Source organism: Dermacentor silvarum, chromosome 2, assembly GCF_013339745.2.
Source record: "Dermacentor silvarum isolate Dsil-2018 chromosome 2, BIME_Dsil_1.4, whole genome shotgun sequence".
Taxonomy (NCBI): Eukaryota; Metazoa; Arthropoda; class Arachnida; order Ixodida; family Ixodidae; genus Dermacentor; species Dermacentor silvarum.
Window position 1 is genome coordinate 129326817 of NC_051155.1, and position 21207 is coordinate 129348023.

A 21207-nucleotide genomic window follows, 5' to 3' on the forward strand; every position below is an offset into this window, starting at 1 on the left:
AACCCACAAAGCTTTTCGTTCGTAACTAGTCCTTACAAATAGCAATACTGAAACGCGCACAATATTTCCTGCATCAGACTGGACGGCATTTGATCTTGTTAACGATTCTAGCACAAAAGGTTTGTAAGTACGGCCCATGTCTGCTCTAACTTGATGTTCTTGGAGCACTGGCCAGTTTCGATTCAGCAAAACGATTCAGCAGAGACAGGGGTAATTGGAGATCGCAGGGAGAGGCCTTCGTCCTGCAGTGGACATAAAATAGGCTGATGATGATGATGATGATGATGATGATGATGATGATGATTCAGCAAAAGCAACTGTGCGCTAAGTCTAGCATTTTACACAAATTTTCTACCCAGTACACTACCGTTAAGAACTAGAAGGGACCATGAAAATCTGTTTCTCTTATGAGAGTTAGTCGTAACAGAATTATTCCACAGAACTAAAGTTTCCAATTTAGCTGATGGACCAAAATATTCAGGACAGTAATAAATGGAATATCATTAAAACAAAGGCAGATAAAAGAAAAGCATTATTGTATTCAAAAGAGTATTGCTTTCTAGCACCCTTTTTTAATGAGCAAATCAGAAACTTCTGCTTGCCGCCGCTCTAAAACACGTGCGCTGTCCCAAATGCCGGCAGTTTTATTAAATTTTAGTGCCTTGATCTTGACGGAAAAGAGTTCACTGAAGTATCCGAGCCAATTTCGGCTGCATCATGCGCGAGCCCCGCCAGTTGTGGTGGCTATGCGCATTAAAAGACGGTGGAGGCAAGTTTCCTTAAATAATTTTTTCTATGGAGTCAGCCCTGCAGGTGTTGACGTCATCATTGACGCGGATATAGAGTTGTTTATGTCCAAAGAAACACCATATGCTTATCGTGCAGCTAGCAAAGTCGGCTCTTCCAGGTCTACCGATACATGTCTCCCACTGAGCGCCTTACCAGGCGTCAGTGGCGGCTGCGGAAGTTCGGCTTAACTGCGTTTGTACGTAGTACGTGTTAAGCGACGTTTTGTCAAGCTTTTTTGTGTTTATAGGAAACAAACACTATTTCATAAGCAATCAATGAACAGAATTCTCGCAACGCTTTGTCTAACACCTCTGTTCTTTTTTTTTTCAGGGCTTCGCCCAAGTTACGGATGACGGACCGTTTTATATTGACTACGTCCAGCCCATGTTAAAACCGGATAACACCCACGTAGACATCCTCATGGCCGAACAAAACGTGGAAGATTTACTCCTCAGCATGGGGAAGGATGACTTGCGTCGTTACGTCTTCATGACGCACTTCGTACTGCAGCTGCTGGAAAAAGGGAGGTACGCTCTTTATGTCCCGATACCGCAAACCTGAGCGTTGGAGATTCATACAGCGCATATGAGGAAATCGAAATAATTTATAGTTCAGTGAAGTGTTCGAAGAATGCCATTAGGCATTATCCATGTAGGCAGTCGATTTTACGGGGCGCGCGACCTCAGAAAACGCAGAATATTTCTCGAGCCTGGTACACGTCCTCCGGATTTAAAGGTGTTCTACCTGTACCAAGCGTACATGCGAACATAGTGTTGTACTACTTTGTCGGTTGCAAGCCTCACTTTTGACGGAGAGTGTACAGCAACTCTTGGCAGCCAACGTTTGACGTGGACTGTACAGGTTCTGACAACTTTAACTGGAACGCAAGAGGCAGCTGCGTACAAACTGCGTCCCAGTGCACTCTTTCATCTTCGAGGGTAAGCTAGAAATGGGATCGCGCGTTTGCGCAGGCTTGCTCGGATGGCCAACTCACACCCCTGGATCTGTATATTGGCATATGCCGTCACATATGAGCCATCTGCTGTGGCACGTACACGCCTGGGGGTTGGAAGAAGAAGAGAACGTTTTTCTTTTGGCCTGGTTCCGGGAAAGACGTGGACTTCTGGCTGTCTCTGTTGTTTCGCCAGCGACATTACTGGTGGATGTGCTGGGTAAATGCACCTTCGCTCCCAAGTTTCCGCCGTCACTCCTAGCACCTTACAGACAGCCACAGCTCCCACAACAAGAAGCAGCCGCCGCCTGCAAGGACTACCACCTGAATTCGTTCCCTTGTCATCGAGACTGGAAATCACAATCTCAACGACCACTACAAACCAGGGTAGCCAAACGCACGATGCCCAGTATTTTCTCCCGCATGTTTTTCATGCGCCACAGATACCCAGAGCATTCCACGGAGACACTTTTGAAGATGTTGACGACTGGCTGCACCACTTCGATCGGGTTGCCAGCATCAACGAGTGGGATGATGTTCGCAAGCTGCGGAGAGTTTACTTCGCGCTAGAAGACTCTGCAAAGACGTGGTATGAGAACCATGAGGGTTCCTTTGCGACATGGCAAGAGTTTAGCCGACAGCTCCGCGATGTGTACCGCGACGCCGAAAGAAAGGAGAGTGCTGAACAAGCCATCTCTTCTAGGAACCAGCGGCCCAACGAGAGTGTCAATGTTTGTCGAGGACATGCTTCTTCTTTTCAGACGCGCAGACCCTGCAATGCCCGAGGATAAGAAGGTGCGACATTTAATGCGTGGAATCGAGGAACAGCTTTTCGCCGGACTCGTACGCAATCCACCAACAACTGTGGCCGAGTTCGTGAATGAGGCAACCATGATGGAGCGTACTCTCCAGCAGCGGTCGTCACAGTACGAACGCCACGACATCACGGCTACTGCGTTGTCTATTGGGTCCGACAGCAAGAAGCAGGCCCTCGCAGACTTCATACGAAGCGTTGTGCGTGACCAACTGCGGCAACTCCAAGCAGTGGCACCAGTGGGACCCCAACCACCTATGACAGCACTTGCGACGTCATCCGGAGTGAAATAAGACAGGCGGTGCAACCACTCGCACCACCAAGACCTGAGATCCCTGTGCTAACATATGCGGCGGCATTGAGGGCTCCTGCACCACCATCTACAGATAACATCATGCGTACAGTGGACCAGGCAACACATCTGTTCCCGGACACCTCTTCGCATCCGCTACCCGGCTCAAGGTACCCGAGCGTACCTACGTATCGACCACCTGATTGATCACTCAGACAGAGCGCTACTAAGGCAAAAGTGTATGGCGCTCGTCGGATAACCGTACGCTATGCGTCCGCCACTGTGGCGAAGCGGGTCACGTGTACCGCGACTGCCAGTACCGCCAGCTAGGTCTCCGCGGCTTCCATCCCGGCGCGTGGTGCCCACGTTACGGTGAGCGTCCCCGCGAAATCGAAGCGTATCTGACGGGCCAGCGAATTCCATCGACTGTTCAGCGCCGCCAATCGTGATCGCCATCCCCTCGCCGGTCCGTGTAACCTAGCTTGCCCTCGTCGTCTTACGCTCCCCTACCTACCCTAAGGAACCGCTCACCGAGTCCTCACAGGGGAAACTAGGAACCGCGACTTCTGGGGGTGTAGTCGATTTCCAACGAACGTTTCAAGAACCTCCCCCAACGCAAGTAGCCGACGACGATCATACCGGTTTTTCGTTATTTTCCGGCAGTACTACGATTATTTCTGCCGACATCGCCGTAGCTCTTGATAATCAGGCTGTCACTGCCCTCGTCGACACCGATGCCGATAATTCAGTTATGAGCGGCGCACTGGCATCTAAATTGAGGAAAGTCACCACGCCATGGCAAGGGCCCCCGTTACGCATGGCAGGTGGCCATCTGGTGATGCCAACTGGTATGTGCATGGCACGTATTCGAATCCGTGCGTCGACGTTCACGGGGTCTTTCCTCGTATTACCTGTGTGCTCCCACTCAATAATCCTTGGAATGGACTTTCTTGTGAATACGGCGCAATCATTGACTTTCGTGAGTTGCTGGTGTCGTTCGAGCACGCTTTTCCTTCTGAATCTGACAACATCACCCAATTACCGAAGACCGCGCTACGTGTGTCCGATGAATCCATGACTCTTCCCCCCTCGCAGCAGCCTCTTTGTCGGTGTGGAATGTGAGCAGGACGTTCCGCACGCTGTAATTGCGGAGGCAAATTTGTCTTTCCTCCTTGCATGAGAAATATGCGTTGCCAGAGGAGTTATTCAGCCTCGAAACAGACAGGCTCACCTGCTGGTCACGAACTTCAGTGAGGAACATCGTCACTTTACAAGACGCACCGCGATTGCCTACTTTGCTGAAATTGCCGACGTCAACGGTCCGCCAGTATTACCTGCTCTTTCGCCGTGTGACCATTCTGCCAAGGCGTTTGCGAGAACTCTCGATGTGAAACCGAACCTACCATCAGAACAACGAGAAAGGCTTCTGGATGCACTTGATTCTTTTCGAGATTGTTTCGCTACAACGACGAAGCTTAACCAGACGCCGTTTGCCCAGCATCGTATCATTACCGAACCTACCGAAAGGCCAGTTCGACAACATGCCTATAGGGTATCGCAAAAGGAACAAGACGCTATACGTCACCAAGTTCAACAGATGCTTAAAGATGACGTCATCTGGGCTTCGCCAGTTGTGTTAGTAAAGAAGAAAGATGGTACCTTGCGATTTTGCGTGGATTATCGAAAATAAATAAGATCACGAAGAAAGACGTTTATCCCCTGCCCCGAATAGATGACTCATTGGATCCTATACGCAACGCTCGCTACTTTCTTGCATTGATTTACGCAGTCGCTACTGGCAAATCGCAGTTGACGCGCGTGATTCTGAAAAGACCGCTTTTATTACTCCTGGCGGCCTGTACGAGTTCAAGGTGCTTCCTTTGGGTTATGCTCAGCGCCGGCTACTTTTAAAAGAATGATGGACACGGTTCTCTCTGGGCTGAAATGGCAATCGAGTCTCGTTTACCTCGACGACGTGGTGGTCTTTTCGGACACTTTTGCACACCTCGTCCAGCGCCTTCAGACAGTTCTTCAGGCAATTCGAACAGCTGGACTTTCTCTAAAACCCGAGAAATGTCATTTTGGGTACGAAGAACTGAAGTTTCTAGGTCACGTTGTGAGCCATGCCGGCATCTGCCCAGACCCCTAGAAAACGAGCGCCGTCGCCATATTTCCCGTCCCACCAAATAACCGCGATCTACGCCGATTTCTAGGGCTCTGTGCATACTACCAACGCTTTGTCAAAAATTCTAAAATCGCTGAACCCCTCAACCAACTTACGAAGGAAGGCTTCCCGTTTGTTTGGGATCAGGATCAGGGCCTCGCATTCGATAACCTCCGCAACCTTCTCCAGGCCCCACCTGTACTCGGTCACTTTGACGAAAACGCTGACACAGAGTTGCACACAGACGCCAGCAACGTCGGCTTTGGAGACCTCTTGGTTCAGTGGCAAAATGACGTAGAGCGTGTGATTGCCTATGCGAACCGAACGTTATCCGCTGCGGAGAAAAACTACTCTGCCCCAGAAAAAGAATGCTTAGCCGTTGTCTGGGCCATAACAAAGTTTCGGCCATACTTGTATGGTCGCCCATTCAGAGTAGTCAGCGACCATCATTCGCTTTGCTGGCTCGCGAATCTCAAAGATCGCTCAGGTCGCCTGGCGCGATGGAGCCTTCTACTGCAAGAATTTGACGTCACCATCGTTCACAAGTCAGTACGCAAACACACCGACGCTGACTGTCTCTCACGTGCACCAGTCGGAAGTGCCCCCGCTGACCTTGAAGAGGACGACAGTTTTCTTTTTGCCGTATCAGTAAGACATGGCTCAACAACAGCGCGACAGCTTGGAGCTCAGCCCTCTCATTGACTGCCTGGAAGGACGCACGTCAAGTCTTCCTCTTAGATTCCCACGCGCGCTAGCCTCCTTTTGTTTCCGGGATGGCGTCCTTTATAAGAAGAACTTTGACCATACGCAAGCTACGTACCTGTTAGTTGCGCCAACCTCGCTTCGTGACGATATTTTACGTGCCTGTCACGACGAACCATCGTCTGGACACCTGGGGTACACACGCAGGTTGGAACGAATTCGCCGCTCATACTACTGGCCACGTCTCGCAAAGACTGTGAAGCAGTACGTTCGCACACGTCGCGACTGCCAACGGCGTAAGACTCCACCTGTTCGGCCAGCAGGACTGCTACAACCAATAGCAATACCGCAGAGGCCATTTCATCAGATTGGTATGGACTTACTGAGATCATTCCCCACGTCTTCGTCCGGCAATCGATGGATTGTGGCCGCTACCGATTACCTAACATGGTATTGTGAAACAAAGGCACTCCCAAAAGCTACCGCAGCCGACATGGCCTATTTTTTCGTGCACAGCATTGTCCTCCGTCACAAAGCGCCAGCGGTCGTCATTACTGATCGTGGGGCAGCTTTCGCCGCCGAGATGATGCAGGAAGTCTTGAGGCTTAGTGGCACTGCACATCGCAAAACGACGGCTTATCACCCCCAAACAAATGGACTGACTGAACGCCTGATGAACAAGACTACCGTGGATATGCTGTCAATGTATGTGGCCATTGACCACAAGAACTGGGACGGTATCTTTCCTTACGTTAGTTTTGCGTACAATACCGCAATTCAAGAAAGTACAGGCTTCAGACCTTTTCACTTAGTGCATGGTCGAGATGTCACTCCGATGCTCGACGCCATGCTCCTTCCCGACAACTTGGGAATGTTTCACACGGATGCGGCCATGTTCGCCCAGCGCGCTGAGCGAGGCCCGTCAACTCGCGCGATGCCGTATTCAGTGTCGCCAAACCGCAGACGCACGCCGCCACAACCTTCGCCGCCGAGGGGTGGCCTACAATCCTGGCGATTAAGTGTGGGTGTGGAGCCCCATCCGACAGCGTGGCCAGTCAGAAAAGTTGCTGCGTCGCTACTTTCGTCCCTACAAGATTGTACGGCGACTCAGGGACGTTACCTACGAGGTTCTCCCAGAAGGCAACCCAAGAAATGTCCGTCGGCTTCCTCAAACCGAAGTGGTTCATGTTTCAAAACTAAAACCATATTTTTCGCGCCGTGACTCGACCGTCGAGTGACTATACTACATTGACGACTTAACGTCGTTCTTTTGTTTTTTGTTTGTTTTCGGTGTGTCCTGTGTTTTTTTTTTTACTTTTGTTCCTTCTTTCACAGCAGCATATTGTTGTTTCGCTTTACGACACATTTCTTTCATTTATATTGTAACCCTCATTTTTATATATTTTTTACCCTCATTACAGCATCGAGACGATGCTTCTTTAGGAGAGGGGGTACTGGAACATGTCCTATATTAGCCATATGCTGCGTACACGCTTGGGGGTTGGAAGAAGAAGAGAACGTTTTTCTTTAGACACGGTTCTGGTAAAGACGTGGACTTCTGGCTGTCTCTGTTGTTTCGCCCGCGACAATATTTACGCCTGGATCGAAGCGTCGATCACCGCTTCTGCTGCTGAGCACTCACTACCGCGATGGCGCACTTGCCTGTGTCACGGGGACGTGTCTAGCGCCTTCGAGCCAATTGGATTCAACCTACACAGACAGCTATGCGCTATACTATTAGCTTCATCAGGCTTGCAACCTTACAGCATAAATAGGCTGCGGTCAACAAATAAAGTAACTGATCGAGAACTGCAAGCTCGCTATCAGTACTGGCTTGAGTGCACGCGTGATCCAGTTTTTTTTTTTTTTTCGAGACCGCTAAGGGGCATTGGAATAGAACTGGGCTACAGATCCTATCTTCAAATTGCTTCTGTCCGCACATGTACTTACGCCGTCGTTTATTATTGATTCCAATACAAGACATCTACGTTAAGGAAAAGAAATGAGGGCGCAGTGAAGCTTTAGGCGGACATCTATTCCCAAAATGTACGTTTCGGGTCATCGCACCAAACTAAAGGATCTGTGAACACTGGAATACTAATAAGGCGCTCCTACGCCTAACCATGGGGAAACCCTGCTCAGTCGAAATGCTGTCATTCCACGATCACTGTGCCTTCGCAGGACGGTGCTCTGGTACAATGGCGAGATCCAGCACATGGCGCTACTCGTCCTGACGCTGTTCAACAACGCCCGCCTGCGCTACGTCACCGGCAAAGCCGACGCCTTGTTAAGCTTCGACGTGACGGCACTCGAATACGGTGTCGACGTGGCCGGTGAGGAGGAGGGGAAGGAGAGTCTAGGCACTTACCGCCAGCTGCTGCCCAAGGTTCTGCGCTCCATCTTCCTGCCCATGGTGTCCAGCCTGATGTGCAGCAATTTTGTACTTTTCCCCATCACCGAGAGGGCCTCGCAGGTAGGACCTGTGGAAACGATAGCGGCGTGTCTGTTCTCATAGCTGTATATACCGCAGTTCCCTACAAAAGCTACTAGAGGGAACTGTCGCACTGCCATCGTTCTACTACCAATAGAATGACGATCAGTACGTGGACTTGTCTTAACTTTGTACCTGTGGCTTCAAGCTCAGCTTCAATAAAGCGTTTGTGGAATATAAAGCGTAATAGTACATTTTATTTCTATCTTCCCAAGCGGGCATAGTTTTCAAAATACAGCAAAGCAGTTTACCTCAGCCCACGTGAGCGATCACTGCGAAGTGTTGGATTTAGAGGCATTTTTGCGCGAAGCTGTTTATGGCTTATGTTTCGTGGATTTTTCGCGCGCGTAAGCAAAACCTCAGGCCCCACGCGAATGCGCCAGTGCCACTGGTCTCGCGTTCGTCATCTTCTTCCGCAGCTAGCTCGTCGGCGTGAGCGCGCTCGTGCTGTGCTCGCGTGTTGGATATTGTGTTCTTCCAAAACTGGCTGGTCGGCGTCCCTCGGATATGTATTTTGAGTAGATCAGTTATCAATAGGCACAATTTTCAAGATCAGTAGATTCCCAGGTAGATAATAAAGGTTTCCCACAGATTTTCTGTTGTGCGAACCGCGTCGGCCATGTCTAAATACACACCGCCCTCTCTTTGTCGGCGTTCCCAGCGCTTGCTTATCTAGTTTCCTTGCGCTCTCCCGCGAAGGCGTTATATAAGCAAGCCAGAAATACAAGTTGCCGTTCTCCATTTTGAATTTCGCTTCTCTTCTGTCGTCGTAATGAGGAGGCCGCGTATAGTCCGGACTTCCGAGGAGCAACGCGCCTATGAAGAGCGACGGCGAGAACAGATGTGAGAGTGCACTCGGCGCTGGTGGAACGCAAGCACCAATTGCCCACCGATCAACTCAAGTAATGACCACCGACCAAGACAATAAATGTGTGTGCGTACCTTTACTCACAATGACCACTGATAAAGACAATAAATGTGTTTGTACTTTTGTTAAAGATATCGCAGTTTCGCTCGAAAGACGAAGCATCAATTGCGATAGCAAATTAGTAGAGAGCTATACGGATTAGGGATAGTAGTTTTATCGGCTGCATAAACTTGGACACATTCGCTTACTAACTAAATTAACAAGCGTGGTGTCAGTGCGCGCAAGCAAACATGAATAGATCACACTCGATGACCGCAGCCAACCACTGTCCAAACGCTGGCGTAAGCAAGCGCGCCCGCCGCAGCGAGCGAAGATTCGTGCGGTCTATCGCTTCAACGGAAACTGAGCGGCGAAAGCACAACGCATACAAAGGTCAGATCCGTGTGGAGATCGCTTTCAAGATACGGTGCGCGCGACAGCCCGCACCGGCGCAAATGTTCGTAGTTGTCACAGTAGAAGCCGACCCTCCTCTCTCCCGCTCTGCCTTCCCACTTTCTACCTTTCACGTGGGAGATTGAGTCGCCAATTCACCTTGCACCCGGTTGCAAGATACGCATTTCGTGGCGCAGCACAGCGTCGCCCCCCTCCCTCCCTCCCGTACCCCCACGGCCTTTCGCGCGACGGAAGAAGTCGCGTTTGCTCTCCGCCGTGCGTCCCCCGCGCGCTTTCACTCTCACATATGGCACGCAGTGACAATTTTATCGCCCTTGGACTTTATGCGGAACCTCTCGGCGACGACCGCGGCGACGACAAAAATTCGATTGAAGTGTCCATATAATTGCTATCGAATAAAATTTGTGTCATGTCTGTGTCGTGTGCGCCTCTTCGAGTGGACCAGCTCATGGACTAAAATTGTGCTGTCCATGTCTAAATACACACCGCCCTCTCTTTGTCGGCGTTCCCAGCGCTTACTTATCTAGTTTCATAACGCTCTCCCGCGAAGGCGTTATATAAGCAAGCGAGAAAGACAAGTTGCCGTTCTCCATTTTGAATTTCGCTTCTCTTCTGTCGCAAATTCACGAACGGCTCATGATCTTTTAGTATAGCGTTCCGGTCGTTTACGTTGACGCACGCAAACCGGCTAAGGTCACGTACGTTCTCAACGAGACATTTAGCAGAACGTTCCGTACGGCGAATGGTGGCTCCATCTCGTATATATAAATCAAAGCGCTTTCACGGCAGCCACGGTTTATTTTGTTTGGCTTGGCTGTGTTAGATAAGACGGCTGATCTCAAAAATTACAAAAAAACATCACCAACTGATCCTCAAAAAGAGATGACTAAGCGAAAGATGATTTCATCATTTGTGTTTTCCTGCTGTGACGAAGAGCAAGTAACAAGGACGAATTCAGATCAAAGAAGGTAGCTTCGGCGCGGCCATGTTGCATTGCTAATCAAGCAGTGCACGCAACGCTAAACCCAAAATTTAGCGTGCCTATGTATGTCACTCAGAAGGAGAGAGAAAAACAAACTTTGTTAAAGAAACAGACCTTGTCTGGGTTTTATGCCGCGAAGTTCTTCACAGCGTTCTGCGCAAGTACATTTTGGACCCACTATTTTATAGAGTACGCAAAGGTTTTGCGTACGCTATACTAAAACTGCCGTATAACAGAATATTGCTAAAAATCAATAATTTTAGAGCTCACCAAAACCGTGCGAAGCGAAATGGACGAAGTTTGGTCATATTATCCACTGCCCATCAATCCCATGCTATAACTCAAAATACTTGCAGCTTCAATGCACACTATCGCCAGTGTTCTCACACACTTGCACACGAACCTTGGGATCTTTGAAATGCCGTGTTCCGTCAGCTATAGCAAAATAATTGCTACACCTTTCTTGTAATACCTGCATGCCATTAACTAGTGCATGTCTTACCCGCACATTAAATTCGCTTTATGGGGAAAGAGGTGACTGTCTCACTGTACAATAAATCTATATTTCATTAATGCGCAGTCATACAGACTCACTGAATTTAACACACAAAGCACCATCCTACCACGTTGATTTTCTTTAAAGCGAAGCACTCATTGGACTAAAATTTTGAGAGTTTGACGCAAAGGCGTATGTCCCCGTCGCGGCTCGTCTGATAGACACGCTAACCTTACTTAAGATGCTGCAATACAACGGTACGAAGGTGCAGCCACCTTCCCAAACAACTTCTGCACACATCCCTCTCGCATAAAGCTGCTTAGTCTCTGGCACATGCGTTACGCGGGTTTGCGTGAATCTAAACTTTTCTGGTAAGGTTTTACACGATGAATACTACGAGAAAATGAGGCACCAGGGTCTGCCTTCGTCATGAGGCGCCAGCTATGAAAAGAAAAGATTGGCATATGTGCAAGGTGTTTCAGTGAAAACTTTCAAAAATATTTAAACATTCCCTGTCCCAGACAGCACAATTTTAGTCCATGAGCCGGTCCACTCGAAGAGGCGCACATTACTTGCAGAAACATTTGAAATGCATAATCGACTAATTACCAAAATTTCAGAAATTAAGTTTCAAGTAATTACATTATGGCACATATTTGCAATTTTCAAATTCTATCGGGAGAGACTGCAAGGCATAATCAATTGAAAAGAATTGTGCGGATGGCACGCACCATTTACGAGGTACGCGCCGTCATACTTAGTGTAAATATACACTGTAGTTCCACCTGGTTTCTTCACAAAATGTCGATTTATGCACTGAAGCACAAAAGTAACTGGAACGCCAATCTATTTCTCCGCAAAGTGCGGAAATTAATCTCCCAAAAATGGTGTCATCCTGACATTTCGCTCCAAGTGGAATAAGTGGAAGCCTTACGAACTTACCGGCTGAATTTGTAAATTGCGATACGTGCCATAAGGTATTTAGTTAAAAACATATTAGAGAATTTTGTTAATTAGTCGATTCTGCATGGGTTTTTTTCGTGCTAGTAATGTCCGCCCCTTCGAGTAGACCAGCAGATGGACTTGAATTCTGCTATCTGCCATAGGCAATTAAATAAAAGAAAATTTTAAGTGTTAACTCAAACACTTTTAGCGAACGCTTTTGATGACATTCGTGATCATACAGGACGTTCCAAACTTTTTTTTAATCAGATGCACTTCCCCGTAGTGTGTGACACACCCGAAGTATGTAACTTAGCTACGCAAATACCGTAAACAGTCGTGATGATGGTGGGCATATATTGATGTCATTCATTTACATTCAGAAAGTTATAAACATTTTTTTGAGAATCACAACCACTCCCTCGTAGTGAATAGGACGTACCGGAAATATATATGCTTAGCCATGTACATAATGGTAAACAGTCATGATTTAATCATGGGCCCAATTCTGCATGAGGAAATACATTAGCAGTACAACTTATACTACTGTAATGAAACGCTCTAACGCAAGTACGTCATACTAGAACTATAAACGAGTTGCAGCTTCACCCATATTTCAAAGCCCTAACGCGATAGCTGGAGCAATATTGCACGTAGTATGTCCCGCATTGCTTTGTTCAGTATCGGTAGAGTGTAGTAGAATGGAGGGAGGGGGGGGGGGAGGGGTCCAGCGGACGCCTTGGCAAGCTCCGAAGGCGAAGCAAAAACGTTGAAATTGTGGCGGCGCTGCCATCACCTTATTCTGAAGCTCCTGCCAATAAACGTTGGCTCCGGCTGTTTCGGCAGCGCCCATTGGCTGAGGCGAGTTCACGGGCTGAGTAGCTCTCGTCTGATCGACGCACCGTCGTTGTTGCGTTGTTTGCATTCTTTCCGCCGCTCTTTTTCTGTTTTATCTACAACAGATCGTTGGGAATATCAGTGTTGCCGCCACCGAGTATCTGAACTAGATGCAGCAGAGTGCAACGCCTGTCAAGCTGCGGCTGGGTCTCCGACGCGACAAGCCTGCGGCCGGCGCGGGGGGGGCGCTTATTCAGGAGAAAGCGACGGTGGCGCCACCAACTTTTCAGTAAAAAATTGGCCACATATCTGCTTACTTAGCTGCAAATGACGTCGAAAGACGATAGTCTTCTGCCGCCCCTGATACGTAACACCCACCCTCTCCACTCTCCCTTCCCACCCCTCATGCTCTTCCCATCCTCTCTCACTCCTCCCATGATGGATGCAAGGGGGGTTTTGCTGAATTTTGCAGAGCCGCGGCTTCAGTCGGCTTGGTTTTAACGCGTAGTCTTCGACACCATTTCCAACGCGTTGATTTTTCGTTTACTAACGTGTAAACTAGTGCTATGTGTATTCTTAATTAAATGATTTGTGCGGATCCCGGTTATGTACATATATTTTGCCTCAAATAGTCCTGAGGTTTCTTTGGGCTGTACAATGTTGATGTGTATGACCCCGTGCCACCAGTGCCACTAGCGGGGAGCCTGCGTTGGACCCACTTCCCCAATCTAGTACACTCTAGTGTCGGTGGAGTGCACGTTCTCAGACACGCGTGTGCAATCTCTTTTTAAAGGGAAACTTTAGTTTGTGATGCCTGTGGTCCTAGTAGTCTTCGTTTTGTACGCTTTCGATAAAACACGACACTCTTTCGCATTCTCCAACTAACGTGATCCAAAGGTTGAAGTCTCGTTAATCTTGTATTATTCCCGACTGCGTTTGATCATTCACAGTCTCTTCGTCTCTTCTTCTGATCAACTGCCATGTGTTAGCACATTCCCGTTCAAAACTATTTCCGATAACACTATTCCTTGACCTCTAGACTCAAGTCTGTGAGCAAAGTCCTCTTTATTTTGTGTGCATGAGTAATTCTTTTTTCTCCGCAGGTGAAGCACCTGCACATCATCTCGGGAATCGGCCCGTTTCTCTACTGGATCACCAATTTTCTCTGGGATTTTATGTTTTACATGGGCACTGCCATCTTTATCTTGCCGCCAATAGCTTACTTCCACGCGGATTCGCTGAATTTCAACTACATTCGTAAGTCTATCAATATTTCAATACTGTGCTACAATGCTATACACTACACCAATATTACGCCTGTAGCTCTTACAGTGCAGTGAAGGTCAGTTGCTTCTCAGCCGGCGTTTGGCATTTCGTGCAAACGTCCGTTGGCAAGAACAAGGAGATACGTAACATTGCGCGAACACAAAGCTGCCCTGCGGCCCAACCATTGAGTTTTCCTCATAAATATCAAAAAAGATTTAGTTTAATCACGCTAACGTTAGATGTGCGACTTCATATGTCACCAGCCGAATACAGTGGGCTCTTGCGTATACTAGACAGTTTTAGTTTCACGTGCGTAGAGGCTTTGCGTACGTAGAGCCTCTACGTGTAAGCAGTGCGCATGCGCAGAATGTAGCGGCCACGCGCTGGTCTCATGGACGTACGTGAGATTCGATTCTTTGCGTGCGTTTCTTGCGCACGTAGACAGCTTCACGTGGGCGTTTCGCGAGATCACGAACAAGCGATAGCGTGCCGAGCGCGCGCAGACGGCTTGCATCGAAATACGGCGACGAGATGACTGGTCATCTTTTTCATTCCAAGACAACGATGACAGCAGGTAACGCTTGTACAAGACACTTCCAGGCATTGCGGAGATCATCGCCAGCCCGCATCAATGCACATCACCGGCTTGGCTGAAATACTCATATTGGATTGACTTGGCTACCGCAGTGTTCATATTTCCCGATAGATGGAGCTACGTGGTTCCTCTTGGAGCGCGTCGCGTACGTGTAGCTAAAAGCCTTTCAGATTGCGTGCACGTAAGGTACGCAGACTTTTCACGTTTGCGTACGTGAAGTCCCTACGTACGTGTAACTAAAACTGTCTAATGTCTCGGTCATTATTGAATACTGCCGATTCCTCAAAGCCCCCTCAAAGCGCCCAACATACTGATCATTTGTTTTGGTTTTTACCTGTATCTGCACAATGGTGCTGCCGGAATAAATGTTCCCTAGTATTGGCGATTTCTATCGAGCCATGGTGCCTATATATTTTCAGTCCTCTGTAATAAATGTAAAAAATTTCGGTCAATCATTCGATGCGGTGTTGAAGTAAAACTTACATTTGTTCTTTGCATCACGTCTTAATCGCGTGCATCTGTAATGCCTTAGAAGCAGACAACCGTCAAATCTTTTCGCGTAGCTTAGGTCGCTTTGCATACATCATTGATCGCTTTTCAACATTTCTCGTTAGCAAACTATGGTATTCTCGGTTGTTGACTTATAATTAGTAAGTAAAGTGTGAAACAGAAAGCTTCTTGCGTTCTATTATTTTTTACACAACTCCGTGTTCTATAACGTTGCGCTCCTGACCCATTAGTTACCGACTAACATTATATGGTGGTGTCTGCTTGTTCTTCTCTCTTCATACCCCACAGAACTCATCTTTTTATTGAATATCCTGCATGGTTACGCCGCGCTACCATTCATCTACATATGTTCCTTCTTTTTTGACAACCCTGGCTATGGATTCTCTACGCTTGCCATCTCCACGTTTATAATATGTGAGTAGGCAGTTTTACTGTACGCATGGAGCTACTGCAAGTAATTACCTTTATTTTGATTTTTTTTTCACGAAAGAGCTGGGTTCGAGCTACAACTGATAAACGTAAAGTTGTTGGGCTTTTAAGATAATCGTGCGCCTACAAGAAATTACATGATGTTTTCTAGAAGACAAAGCATTCGTAGTTGAGCTAATGAACTTCACCGTATCTTTCGCAACCATACACTGACCCCCGTATTTTAGAGCGTCCCCACGCTCAACGGTCCACCTAGACTAAAGAGAGTGGATGGCCGCGCCGCCCTTCGAGAGCAGTTATCACTGAGCTTCCTTGACGCACCATGGATATTCTTGACAATCGAAGCGCCTTCTTCAGTCGAGGTGTAGCGCTGTGCTCAACTCGATGACGTGAAGGAAGAACTACGAGTCGAGGATAGTTTGAGAATGCGGAGGTTAGTCATCTGATGACCCGGCCGTTTGTAACCTCGACTTGACTCATTCGCTTTACTTTCTTCTGACAGATGAAAATCTTTTACTATCGCACACCTGTTACGGTGGCTAGATTGGTAGGTGTGCCGACCGGCGTAGTTCACTGCTTCTCCGCATCATGACAGCAGGAGTGGCGCTGCGGTCAGAGGTTTGCCGCGAAGCGCGCTTCGTCTGCTACTGAGATTGTTATTGCGCGCCTGTTATATTTAAAATAGGTTTTCACGGTAAACCTGAAAGAAAATGGTTAAATTATGTGGACAGAGCGCTTAACAGTGCGATTTTTCTTGTTGCAATGAGTAATTTTCAAAAGCGGTCATTTATATCGTCTGTTAACACGTTCTCGGCCCGAAGCGCTGCTCTCGCAGTCACGATAGTTCACTGAGTTCCTTTAATTTCCTTAGACGTTTAAGGAACGAAGTGAAGACGGTGGGTGATATTCGTGAACACCAAGCTCGTGAGACTCCGGGACAGCGTGAAAGCTTTTCTGCGTAGAAGAAAAGAAGCCGGAAGGGCACCACTTGCTTTGCGCCGAATTGTAAGTTCGACTACAAACATGCAAGTCACGCGCGAAAGAATCATTGGTGTCGATGCGCTGAGACCCAGAACTTTCCGAGAGACGTGAGGTTGTCTTTCGCCATGCTGAAAAAAAAATCATTCAACCACATTAGTCAGCGCCAGTTCAAGAGCATGTCATCGAGCGTATGACCGGCAGGAAGATTGTGCAGATTACTATGGCGTATGTGTGGCTAATGAGTGACACTATTCCTTCGGCGCTACCCGACGCTGCGCCTTACATATTGAAGAAAATTGCTAGAAAAAGAACAAACGAGGCTCCAACGGCATGTGGGCCGTTGAGATAATCCGGAAGAGACAGCGAGCCAAACGAATGCCTCCTCTGGAGCATTAAGCAAACTTACACACGATCCAAGCAAATAGGATGCGAATGAAAATGTCGCGTGTTCCACAGGTGAAGAATGAGTATTTGTAGACAAGTGAAGAAATGAACCTGCTCAAAGACGGCCGACTAAATGTTTGTGTGTGCAAAAAATTCAGCTTCAGGTGCAGCGGCCGCGATTTACAACACAACGACCGGCATATATGCCCTGCCGCTGTCATTTTTTTTTTCCTTTTGCCAGCTAAAGCGTTCAAGAGTCATCGGTTGTGAGCAGCATAAAATCGAAATTACGAACAGCATCATCAAGCTAATACATTGCTGGCCCGCACTTCCTTGTGACGACCAAAACGTGGCTCCCGAGCGTACTCGAGAAAAGAAAAAGCACCTTACGTTACGCTACATGCACATTGAGCGCTGTAATGCAGTGCAGTGTTTCATTTAAAGCTATAGTTGCAATAAAAGCTTGGTGTTGCTTCATGGTTTGCGTGTGCGACTGAAGAATTACTAAATATTGTTAAAGATATATATGTACAATCTTTACGAGTCCAAACTATGACTTTTCATGCTACAGGCTACTGCTTTCATCATACACAATCGAACAGCGTAAGAACTTTTTTTTTTCATCACGAACAATTTTGTGTTATATTTTATTCAATTTATAATAAGCCCAATACAGTCAAGGAAGTTCATCCAAAGTATTTTAGTTGTACGGATATCAATATTTATGCCATTGTGTTTTACATCCCTTCAAGCTAAATCATTTCTCTTGCTCATTCCGTGGTATAAGAATGCGCCCTGTACGTTCGCGTACAGCCCCTTCATACTACTGTATACATCCGTTCCTCGAAGCGAACTTCGTCCTTTCTCGCTTTAGAAGAACTGATGAAGTGCTATTTCGTCCATGCAGAACTGGTGCTTCTCCTCGTAGGCTCAAGTTTAACTTGTTTACCGAACTAAACAGCGTTAATAGCTTATATTATTGCACCTCTAACGGGGAACCAAATAAGTGACGGAAAAGGCAAGTACGTTACCTTTGCAAGTGACAGAGCTCTGCTGCGTTCAGAAATTTGTAACTGCCTACTGGTGTCCACTGTGAAGATTCAGTTTAAATACGATTGTAAATATGCCGCAGTTCCAATGTAGTACGGCCGCAGCAAGCAGACGACGCGCTCCGCCTGCGGTAATCCTCCGACTGCCACGCCAATTTTGTCGTCATGATGCGGAGAAGCGCTGAACTACCCTTCATGCCCGGTGGACAGCACACATACCCATCTAGCCACCGTACACCCGTGTAGAGCACGCGCACTTAATCATGTCTCCAGTCGTCAGCTCTCTGTCCAGCAGGCGCTGAGCTGAGGGTTTGGTGAGGGGAGAGCCCGCGACAAAGGCATAAGGATCGAATGCTGCCGGCAGGCATGCGATAAGAGAAAGCCGAGCGTTTATGGCGGTTGTTGTTCCAATTATTTTGCGACAATTCCTGCAGCCACCAGCAAAAGATGTCGGCCCCCCTAGAAACGCCGCAAATTCCGATCTATATGGGGAGAGTACGGTCATTCGAGAATCAAGCTCGCTTATTCCTACCTAAAATGCTCTAGTTGGTGACGTGGGCAGATGCTGCCGATGTGAGCCAGCAAGACGTCACTTCCGGTGATGCTGTTGAGGCCGGCCCGAATATGCTAAAACAAATTCAAGTGGTCTGAAGTTAACTACTGCTTGCAATGGGCTTGCTCTGTCGTGTGCGGCGTAGTCATGCATAACTCACTGTCAAGGCTCGTTCACGTCCAGCAGTCGGATAATTGTAAGTATACCTGACTAGGACTATCTTCGCCGCACTTAAACCACCGGTATATAACTAATATAATTTAGCTGTTAATCCCGAGTTCTATTTCCAGGCCGGGACGATTCTGGACGACCTATTAAGGCGAGCCTCTTAATGAGCTTGTGGTTCTGGCATGTAATACTCCGGAACCTAGTCAAATATTGTGCTTATAATTTCACCATAATTTGTGCTCGTCACGCGCAGCGTCGCTGTGCTGCACGGGCTCCGTGTTCATGGAGCACTACGCGGAAACCCTGAACAACGTCCCACTCACGGTGTTCATCGAGGCGGTGCTGCAGTCGGCGCGGCTGCTGCCGTCCTATTCGTACTCGCGTGGCATGACCAAGGTGCTGCAGCTCGCCTCCGAGAACGCGGTCTGCCGACGTGGCGGACAGGTTCTCGACTCTGCCTGCCAAGAGAAGTCCGTCGCTTTCAAGATGTCACTGCAACAGTGCTGCAGACGTGAGGAACCTCTGTAATACTCATTGCGACGTGGTTTGTCACATGCACGTTAAGCGTAAACGACTACTGACACGTATTTTTGAAGTCGAAGAGACATCTACCGCATGTTTCTGCATTGTAAGTGTTTTCCCGTGAGAAAAAAATCTGAGAAAAAACAGCGCTTTTAGTGACATAACCTTCCTGGTTTTCACTTTTTCGCTAGGGTTTTCCTACACCTAGTGGCACGTAGGAAACTCGGCTGCAACGCATTCCTGAGCAACTAAACCAGTCGTCGCCAGCGCAGCGGTAAAGCGTAGGAGTAGAGAGTGACAATCACGCTCTTGCGCGCCGGAGTTTGTGTTACAACACCATGTCGCATGCATATCCTTAGAGATGGAACAAAAACTAGCTCGTAAAAAAATTAGACCTTCGAGGACTTTGCGGACTAGAGCTTTCAGTATGTGAAAAAAAAACGTGAAATTTTGAAAATTTCATGTCAGTCGTCATTTTATGTGGGCAGTACTTAGAACACTGTGTTCGGATACATGACAGCGTTCCTAGAATCAGGTAATTGTTGAATCAGTTGACTTCGCGGCACCCGGTGCGGCTGCTTGGCGTGTCAAGCAGCCCTTCCAACAGACCCAACACCCATTCCGTGAGAGTCCTCGTGAAATCGGCCGCAAAGGAAAAACATCGCACCGACAACGCGACTACCGCTGCAGCTGCTACTTTCAATGTACTTAAAGGGACACTAAAGCAAAACAATAAATCAACTTAGACTGATAAAGTATTCTTCGAAAACTCTGCTGTCGTTAATTACCCAACGAAACCCCAAACCCCAACGTCAGCACTTCAACGACAGCACTTCAGTGTGACGTCACGACTTCTGAAGGCATTTTTCGTATTTGGGCCACGTTAGCTCAGTAAAATTTCGCGAAACTTGCCATATTAAGTGTTGGGCTCCTTTAGAACACAATGTAGTCAATCTTTACCGCTAAAGAATTAACTGAGACATAGAAGACGCTGTGAAAATCCATGACTTCATGGTGAGCTGGTGCGGGAACTTCAAGGTGGCGTCGCCTCTCGCCTGTGTTTTTCGTTTCTTTCTGGCTTAACCAAACGGCTTCTCACCGTAAGAGTGGTGTTTTCGGTGCTGCGGAAGGGTAATCTACTGATACAGAAGAACTTTTTTCCCCTTAGTGTCCCTTTAATCATGCTCTCAAATAATGGAAACATACTACCGAAGTTGAAATGCACGATCGTCAGCCCTTGCCCGCAGTCTTGTGTCGAGCTAGAGCCGGTGCCGATTTTGTTCAGCGGAGAACCTACCAGTAGCCGAGGGGTTCGTGCAACTCGTGCGCGTCTACCCATAGCCGCGGTACAGTGTACACTGTAACCGCGGGCCTGAACGGCCCGGTCACGCTATATACCAGTATGGCGCTGATATTCGTCTCTCGAGTTCATTGCAGTTCACTTCTGCGCGTAGCAACATGAAAGAGACCACTCTACGTACAATCAGCACACAAGAAGCGGGAAGCGACCGACACGGCACGGAAAGTGAGAACCTGCTCCTAAAATCAGCAGTGAGAGCCGTTTGCGAAGCCCGGCCGCTGATATCAGCTCGTATCTGGGGTATGCGACGCTGATTGTTAGCGAAAGCCTGTATGTTATGCAGCATTTCGTCACTATTGCAGGTGGGCGCTGCATCGTCTCCACAACAAAGTTGCTTTCCACTGTATTTCCACTGTAGTTGAAGCAAACCACGAATGGCGGCCAACATAAACGAATGCGCCTTGGGGCTCCTTCTATCGAGCAAAAAAGAAAGCAAGGATTCATAATGTATCGCCTTTGAGATCTGGCAGTGCGTATAATCTCAGAGGCTATGTCCAGCTTATATAGCTGCCTTCGTTAGGCCTAATGATCTAAGAAACCGAGAATGGATCTCGGAAACAGCGCGAAGTTGTCGCTAATAGATTGTTGTCTAAGGGTCATTACTCAAA

General features: G+C 47.9%; 1 protein-coding gene across 1 annotated transcript in view; it reads left to right on the top strand.

The window, feature by feature from the left end:
- LOC119440373 (retinal-specific phospholipid-transporting ATPase ABCA4-like) overlaps positions 1 to 21207 on the top strand; it is a 41678-nt gene that overhangs the window by 15782 nt on the left and 4689 nt on the right. The window contains exons 8-11 of the mRNA XM_037705287.2: positions 1120 to 1316; positions 7895 to 8186; positions 13886 to 14039; positions 18971 to 19228. Coding sequence (XP_037561215.2) covers positions 1120 to 1316; positions 7895 to 8186; positions 13886 to 14039; positions 18971 to 19228 — 901 coding nt within the window. The remainder of the gene's footprint in view (positions 1 to 1119; positions 1317 to 7894; positions 8187 to 13885; positions 14040 to 18970; positions 19229 to 21207) is intronic.